Source organism: Pteropus vampyrus, unplaced genomic scaffold (assembly GCF_000151845.1).
Source record: "Pteropus vampyrus isolate Shadow unplaced genomic scaffold, Pvam_2.0 Scaffold172, whole genome shotgun sequence".
In the NCBI taxonomy this organism is placed as follows: Eukaryota; Metazoa; Chordata; class Mammalia; order Chiroptera; family Pteropodidae; genus Pteropus; species Pteropus vampyrus.
Window position 1 is genome coordinate 3,722,473 of NW_011888953.1, and position 8,801 is coordinate 3,731,273.

The window sequence follows — 8,801 nt, forward strand, 5'->3', positions numbered from 1 at the left end:
CAAAATCCTATTTGTTCTTAAATACTACAACATATAACTTTATTTTATAGGGTAAGCAATCCAACCCTCGTCCAAAAAGTTCTGAAGGAAGACAGGACTGTATGCTTCCATTCAGAGCCAAATTACGGTCAATAAATATTCATTCATAAAGGATGGGTTTTCTTTCTCAAGAAGGATCCCAGTGAATTTAGCATATTAATTTTAATACTAGCTTACTAAGCCTTACTCTAAAGAAAGAGCTAATCAATCACTATACACTAACAGAGAGAAAGAAAACCACCCTTTTCTGGGTGGTGACACACATGCATCTTTGTGCCCAAGGAAAACAGAAATAACTGAGGGACCAACTGAGCTTCTAGGGAAGTTTTCTGAACTTTAAACACCTTGATTACACTTACATTTGGCATTTGGGGAGAGCGTGGGGTTGGGAGGGGAAAGCATTTGTGTTGTCCCCTGCTGCTGGCAGAGAACCACACTGCCAAACATCTAAACCAGTATCTGATAAAAGGCCAAATAGAAAGGGCACAAAACAGACTGGCTGCTTCCATTTCCTGTAAGTGGTTAGTTCCCTGCTTTATTAATCTCTTACATGCATCACTGCTAATGCCACTGTCCAGGGTAGGATGCAAAGCGGGAGGACTTGTTCCCTTGCACTCAACCTTTCAGCTAAAGAACTGCAAATCCCCGGGAAACTTTCGCTTTGAATTCTGTATGGATCAAGAATGATATCCAAATCCTCTTTAAAACTCAATACTAAAAGTTTGAGGCTTTACTCTGTGCCAGCTGCATCTTCTAAAAGGGTAGATCCCCATCAAAGAAGGAAATAAATAAAAGCAGGGTAAAAAAAAAAAAAAAAGCACTCCCCCAGTTGTTGTCATCAATCTAAATCAGGCAATACTTCTGAAATACCTCTGACTCTTATTGGGGTCATAGTAGACTTTAGCCAATCCGTTTCCTGTTCCCACCATGATCTGGTTCAGCTTTGGATGCCACAGGCAGCGGACCACACTCTGAAAAGAAAAGGCATGGTAATCGACAAAAGGAGGCCAAATAAAAATGGAAAAAAACCCTGCTGGTACTCTGATGGCTAGTTCACTACAAACTGACTATGAACTTGACGGTTACCTGTAACTTTTAGGATATTCCTTTCTAAACTATAAGGTTGTATTCCTGAGGTTGGGTTCCATTTTGTCACTTTTTTGTGACACCCTATAAAAATAAAAAAGATATTTCCTCCCTATCGTCCTTCCTCTCTGTTCCTGAGAGCCATGAAACCACAGTTAGCCTTTCCCAGCTCCACTGCCATGTGAGACTGGCATCTTGGAATGCCAAACACACATAACTCCGTTCTGCTTACCATGAAGCAGATTTAGATCTCAGTGTTTCATGCTTTTACACACACAACATGTCCCTCTGGACAGCAGATTGAGGCCAGGTGGTTACTGTTTTTAGTTCACAAAGATCTGTATCTCATAAAGCTTTTTCAAGGACGACACATATTTGGAGGCATTAAATCGTATCTCCTTATCTATGAGATAAACCAGCAGGACAACGGCAGAAGTAAAACAGATAAAGAATACAAAGACTTACATTAACCGGAGTGAAAAGCTGTTTAAGAGAAGGTGCCGGGGAAGTTATGACCCTCTGAATTCATTACTCATGAGGAGAGTAAGTGGTGTTCTGGGATCGAAAAGAACCACGGAGTTCTCAGTGAGAACCACGACCTGTTTTTAATTTTTGTCTGCAGTTCGGCGGTAGAGGTGGGAGAGATGGCAGGGATAGAATTAAGAGGGGAAAAAGATGAAGTTAAAGTTGATAGAAAGAAACAGCACGTACTAGGTTCCGTGATCTCACTGTGATGGGAGAAGAAATGAGTGGAAACATCGATTCGGTATTTATTAATAATCTATCACGCACCAAGCAGCGCACGAGGGCTAAGAAGAAAAAGGCACACACAATTAGGTACTGCCATTTTATGTCCCAGTAGTAAAATGAGAATCAGGATTTGACTCCTAAATCTACCTTGGGCTGAATTTCTTTGGTTTCTTCTCCGTAACCATCCCACCTTTTTTTTTTTTAAAGACAAATTATCTAAGAATCTCTGCAATCCATTTTGATGGATATTCTGGCTCCCATCTGACTGGCAAAACCAAAACAAAACAAAACAAAACAAAATAAAAACAGCATACAGTTAAATGGCTGCAAATCCTTCTCTGAGATTCCTGAGGAACTAATAAGACGTGTAACAGAGGCCGCAGGACTTCTGATTCCCGTCTGACAGCACTCCACGAGCGTGGTTGTTAAGCTCTGTGCCACTGACGGGGGTTGAGATGTTCTATTGAAAGAGTGGCTGTGTTTTCCCTGCTGTAGGGGGAAATTAAGTTAAAATGGCAGGTTTTCACATTTTAGGTTTTCTTGCCACAGAATAGGTTCACTCAAGCCGATATTCATCTCCTTCAAGTCTTTGCTTAAATGTCACTGCTACTCAGACTGTTCTATTTAAAACTACATCTCATAACTCCCCTTACTTTGCTTTTTCTTTTTTTCATAGCATATATCACCTTTTAACATAATATATAAGTTACGGTTAATTATGCTTATCATCTGCCTCCCCCATTAAAACAGATGTTCCACATAGGCAAAGATCTTGGTCTGTTCTGGCAATGTATCCAAGTGCCTATGTTAGTGTCGGTGTTCAATAAATGTTTGCTGAAGGAATGAATTAAAAGTTATAGTTCACCCAAGCTAAAATGGATTGCTTTGCTAGGTGGAGTTGGAGATAATTTTCAAGTTAAAATATTAATACCTATGAAGAATAATTTTATTTCTCTGGATCATCATTATACTCGAGTACCCTATAAACGCAATACGGTTAGTTCCCTCCTAATGTGGCCCCAAAAAGAGAGGTGTGCATGAACCAGAGAGCAAGAGAGATAATGCAAGGGCTTTCAAGGTCCTTCAGAAATCTCAGCCACTCACAAACAGCCCCACGACAATCTTAAGGACATAATGTTAAAGTTATTTCTCTTCCTTGGTTCTCTAGAGTTCTGGCTAAGCAGTCTAATATTACTGGTTCTCAAATATGTTTTCAAGTGAGCAGGGTGCAGAATTGGAAAACGTCCACAATGTAGGCCTGGTAAATTCCAAGACACCCAGCCAAATAGGCAGTTTCCAGGGGCAGCAGGTTACTGTTACTCTCTCTCTCTATGCGGAGGGTGTAAATGTTAGAGAGAGGCAACTGCCCAGACCAACAGACCAATGTCTGATTGCTTTCCAGGGAGTCCAAGCTTAGGGCACTGCACCTCTATTCCTGTTCACATCCTTTACCCTCCAGAGCTCTTAGACACACACATGGCTGGTCAGCATAAGCACTCATGAAGAAACACATTTACACGGGAGCAAGGAGAAGGCAACTAAGACCCCTTGAACTAAACAGTCATTCCAGAGCTCCATCCATCATGGCAATGAGTCACCAAAGCAGCCAATGAGGGCTCTGTGAGCAGTATGACTTAGGCAAAGGATACTTAAGGCTCAATTACCCTAAGACTGGTTATTAATCAAACACTACAGGGACTCCAACACATGGAATGAAGAAACAGAATTCAAAGTCAAAGGTGGGTGGGCCTTTTTTGTTTATTAATATTTATTGTGTGTGTTTAGCTAACCTTTGTAAACTTTGCAGCTAATGCGGCTCCGTACTTTGTCCTGTCAAGGAAATGCATCTTATAGCAGAGAGCTGGCCATCTGCCAAACCAAACAATCCCAGAGCCGACGGCGGGGCTGGGGAGCAAGCAGTGCTGCCACGCTGCTAACTTGTCAAACATACATACTGGGCTTCACTTAATAACAATGGGACACGTGCCTGCTAGAAGCCCAAGGAACTATCCGAAGACAGATGAGGTATAACTACTTGAAAGAGTGCATTCACTCAATCAACCATCCACCCAAGACCTCGCCATCCTCCGTCTGTGTTCTTGAAGAAGTGCTTCTGTGGCGGGGGGCTTGACACATTCAGACTTACAGACTTACTAAGCCGTGCAGCAAATGAAGGGTAGAGAGTATATCTGAATCAAAGGACCAGAGACGAATGTCATGACGTGATCTAAAAGGATCAAAGTGAAAGCCTTCACATTATATCATGAGTTCCAAATGGTAGCAGACCACCATAGTGCAAAGAACTAGATTCTGAATTAGTCTGCATATTTTAACATATTGATTTGCTCAATTAAATTTATAAAGCATTTTATTCTTACACTAATCTATTTCATCTTACCAAAACATGTGGGACCACTAATGGCTTCCTCTAGCCGCCTAGGCTAAGCTCCATTTTAGCATAAAACTATGTTTAGTCTTTTAAACCAAAGCCTACTTTCATTTTAGCATAATAATTTGGCAGTGCCGAGTAACCCCAATCTGCCCCCAAAAGTACTCAGCTCTAGCAGCAGATGATAACCGGAGTTGGAGATCATAAGCACAATGACAAGAAGTTAGGAGACTAACGTACTTAACACGGAGATCTGTCTTCTCTACAGAGACCAAAGAAAGAAGAGGCGGGTGGGATGCGGAAGAAGAGGGCGCTGTGTACAGACGGCAGTGTCAAAATTCCAAAACTGGATTTTTAGAGTTACCCCTCAGCAAAAGTAAAAAGGCCACAAAAAATTCTAAATAATTTATTTCGGTGGGTTTTTTAGCTTACTTTAAGTGAAATCATGGAAGCGAATAAGGAGAGGAGACAGAAACCACTGAGAAAAATGAATTTATATTTTAGGACATGGTAAGAAGAGAACTATCAGGTATCTGGAATTTTAAGTTATTTAAAGTAATAGAATCCTCACAACATTACTATAAAATTAGTAATCTTATTCTCATTCCAGAAGAAGAAACTAAGTCTTGTAGGAGGATGCGTAACTTTCCCAAGCTCACAACCTTGTAGTTGAAGGATCTGGGATCAGATTGGGGTGGGAGGAGGGGGGTCCCCGACTGCAATATTTGTTCCTTATACTACTTAATTATGCAAAGTCCTATTTTTAGAATACGGGGAGGAAGGGACATCAGAGATTTTATATCACTTCTAAACCGACCTAACCCCAAAGTAGAAATCTTAGCAAGTTTACATTTAAAAGCAGATGGTATTACTAAAATCATAAAAGAAAACACCCACCACTACCCAGTTCACAAATGTTATTATTATGAAAGAAATCAATGTCTGCGCAACATCTTAGGCATCTGTAATGCACATAACCAAACACCACCCTTATTCTACTTTACATGCTAAAAGAAGCCCAACATCCTTCATAATTTTATATCTGAAACATGATTATGATGAAACACCATTTCCTGATCCTTCCCAGCTGCTGACCCATACTGTAAACCAAACTCCATCTGGTTTTTTCATGTTTGGTTTTTGTAATTAAGTACAAGAATGGATAAGCCAACTCAGTGATTCCTTGGGAGAACAAGTATTTCTCAGAATTTTCAAATAAAGAGCCTTACACCTGTCTGTGAAGCAGACTGTCACATGGTCTTGCAGACTTGTACAGAGGCAGCCTCACGGTCATGGACACCCTCAGGACTACCCAATACACTGGAATGGCCGTAATGACCATATGTGATCCCCACGGCTCAGAACACAGATCAAGATGTGAATCTAAAACAAATAAAAAGAAGGCAGATGAAAATGGAAAAGTACTGAAGAAAGAAATTTCTTCAGATTTTAACAAGTTTTATTTCATGGAAAAAGAAAAACTGCTTTCCATATTAAAATATTGAGCCGGGGAAATAGAAGAGTAAGATGGGAATTCTTGAAACGTTTCCAGGCTATTTGTCCTGTCCTCCCAAAGCCTTGCTTTTCCCAAACTTGGATTATTTTGCAGCATGCATGGGCCATGGGGCTTGGCCTCATCACTCTGAAGTTCAGGCAGCAAACCTGTTGAGTAAGCCTCAGTATCCAATAAATAAGGCTCCTCAACACGCACCTGATCTCTGTGGAGACATCCCTCAAACGCAAAAGATTAAAGACAGACATCTTCTCTGCTCTTCTCTCTAACTGAGCACGTATCTCTTTCCTTTTTTCTCTTCCACACTCCTCGAACTCTCGGGAAGTTCCACTATACAAATTGTAGCAATTATCACTCTTTGCTGGACATCTTCTCAATCTTTCCCTTTCAATGCCCCAAATAATTCTCTCTCCGATAAACTAGATAGACGCCCAATGGTGAAAAGAAAAAAATGTCACAGAACTTTTATAAATGTAGGGGTTGCTGTGGAAAAATCAAACAAGGAAAAGTGTTGCTCTATCCATGCCATAAATATTTGGTACAGATGCACGGATTACACTTTTTAAAAATTAGCATCTAATTATCAAATCAATTTTCATCAAACCTATGGAAAATATATTTATTAAAATCAGTTCATTTACGGCCTATGGTCTAAAATTAAGGTAACCTCTAAAGCAGCAAAAATCTGGAATCTGGTAGTTGTCCTTGGCACTAAATAAATCACATCTGTATCTAATAATAAACTTGCCTAAAGAATTTCATCACGAGAAAAAGTTCTCAGAGAAAATGGAAAGTCTCTTGGGTAAGAAAATTAAACACATTTTCTTCATCTAATTCAAAACACTAAATTTTAGTTTGGTCCAATCCTGTTATTTGAGGAGAACGGACAAAGGCAAAGAAAGCACAAATTACAATTGAAGAAAATCTGGTAATTATTCTTATCAATGACAATTTGAGAGTGGGAAACAAACAGGAGTCTGGCAGCTGGAGTCTACTACAGGTGAGCGACATCGGTGGTGGGCCCCATAAGGCAAATACCCCAGAGGCCCCATTCCAGTGATCCACTTAGAAGCAGTACTTACTGGGAACACAGTCTCAACACCCAAGGTGATCTTCCCACCGGTGGGCACAGGATAGGTTGCTGGTGTGCCCAGATATGGAGTCCCTCAGGCCTGAGAGGAGCCTGGGGTGCTGGAGTCCCAGGCAAGTCACTTCCAGGAGATTAGCCTTACCTGTTTCTATCATGCACGATCAACTATTATGGGGACCAGGTTGTGAAAAAGTTTGGGAAGCACTACCTAAGGTGCCACCTCTCTCAATCAAATCTACACAGATCCAGGCCCCTTTACCCTTCTTCCTCCTTTATCCATAGTTAGAGATGGGCAAAAAGATAATAACCATAAATCCTTTGTTTATGTGAATAAACAAAGCATAAATGGATAAAACTATTAAATCCCTAACTACTAGGTATGAAATACATATACGATCACATCTTGGAAATCATCAAGTATGTAAAACCAAAAAAAAAAAAAATACAGGAAAAGCTGAATCTTCAAATATGAATTATAGAGGATATGTAAAGCACTATTTATCTTAATATAGTATGGGGAAAGATATAGTATGTTCTACAAATCATACTCTTTTATTTAGCCCTTTGGGGGTCTCAGAACCCCTGCTCATACAAGAGTGTTTTTTTCCTAAAAAAGGAAAAAACACTATCCTGAGATACGTGTTAATTATAGACCTCTTTCTTCCCCACACTATATATAATTGTGAAAGTTTAGCCAGAGTTCTGATAGAACAGCTGGAAAACTTGTTACTGAAGACCATTCATCAAATTCAGGTTGGGAGAGGAAAAACTGCCACAGAAAATTCTACACGACATAAAGTCCTTCACTTGGTCTTCTATCAATGGGACATAATATGGTGTTGGGGTTAGACAAGAGAGCACTAGTCATTATTGTATTACATGTTTAGACATTACTTAAAGAACACTGTCATTTTGCACACCTTTAAACATCTACAAAATCAAGTTCTCCTTTTTTTGTATTTTATACAGAAGTCAAGTATGTTTCTCCTCCAGGGTGGTATTATCTAGTGGCTGAGTCTTCATTCAGTTTTGCCACCATAGCAATTATGTCCATACAAGGAAATGGAGATAAATCTAAACACCAGTAAAATAAAACACCAAGCTCTTGTACAGAAGAGGAAAAGAGTTTCTATTTAACCAAAAGGAAAATGTGAACTTTTCTACTGTTTTAAAGGACTAGAAATGAAAGCAAAACAGTAAACAGAAAACATTTCCTTGAAACTGCTGATACCAAGAAGTAGTAGATGCCTTTTAATACGACATGTTACATGGTTAAATGACACCAGAAAAGGGAGAAACTATTAAACTGGACAAGCCCTTCTCCTTTTAGTCCTCATTCTTCTGCCTTCAATGATTTATGAAGCCTGAAGCAGTATATATAGGCCCTTCATCCTACTGTAACTCCCCAAACAAGATCACCGCCAAATAGATAATTAAGGGAAAAGACATCTCACTATAGGTTTTGAATCTGGATTCCTGTAGTACACAGTATTTCAGCGAAGAGAATGTTGAATAGAGAATCTAAATAACTGTATCTGAATTACGAGTCTACTCATTAAATAAATTTATAAAGTTGTTCTTTTAAAAAAGACTGAAGATGAGAACAGAAATGAAGTAATAAATATATCAGAATATGTCTTCTATTCTAAAGAAGAATAATGATTAGACTTTTGATAAAATATAGTGACAAATTCCAACAAATAATTTTTACTTCAAAGGAGAGTGTTTTACAAAAGAGATCCAGGGCACAGATCATATTCATTAACAATATAATAACCAAAACAAATTATATTCATTAGAATTCTAAATGATGAGTATTTTAAGCATCTGCAGTAAATTTGTTTCCTCTACTGAACTCGAAACAGCTATTTTTAGTAAGACTGAAAAAGGATCATCTCAAGTTTTAAAGCAAATAATTAAAATAAAATGTGTAC

General features: G+C 39.1%; 1 protein-coding gene across 1 annotated transcript in view; it reads right to left on the bottom strand.

Annotated features, from left to right (window-relative positions):
- The window catches only part of WDR70 (WD repeat domain 70), a gene marked incomplete at its 5' end in the record, with an annotated part of 57,707 nt that overhangs the window by 23,964 nt on the left and 24,942 nt on the right, over positions 1–8,801 (bottom strand). The window contains one exon of the mRNA XM_023536916.1: positions 910–1,010. Within this exon, the coding sequence (XP_023392684.1) occupies positions 910–1,010 (101 nt within the window). The remainder of the gene's footprint in view (positions 1–909; positions 1,011–8,801) is intronic.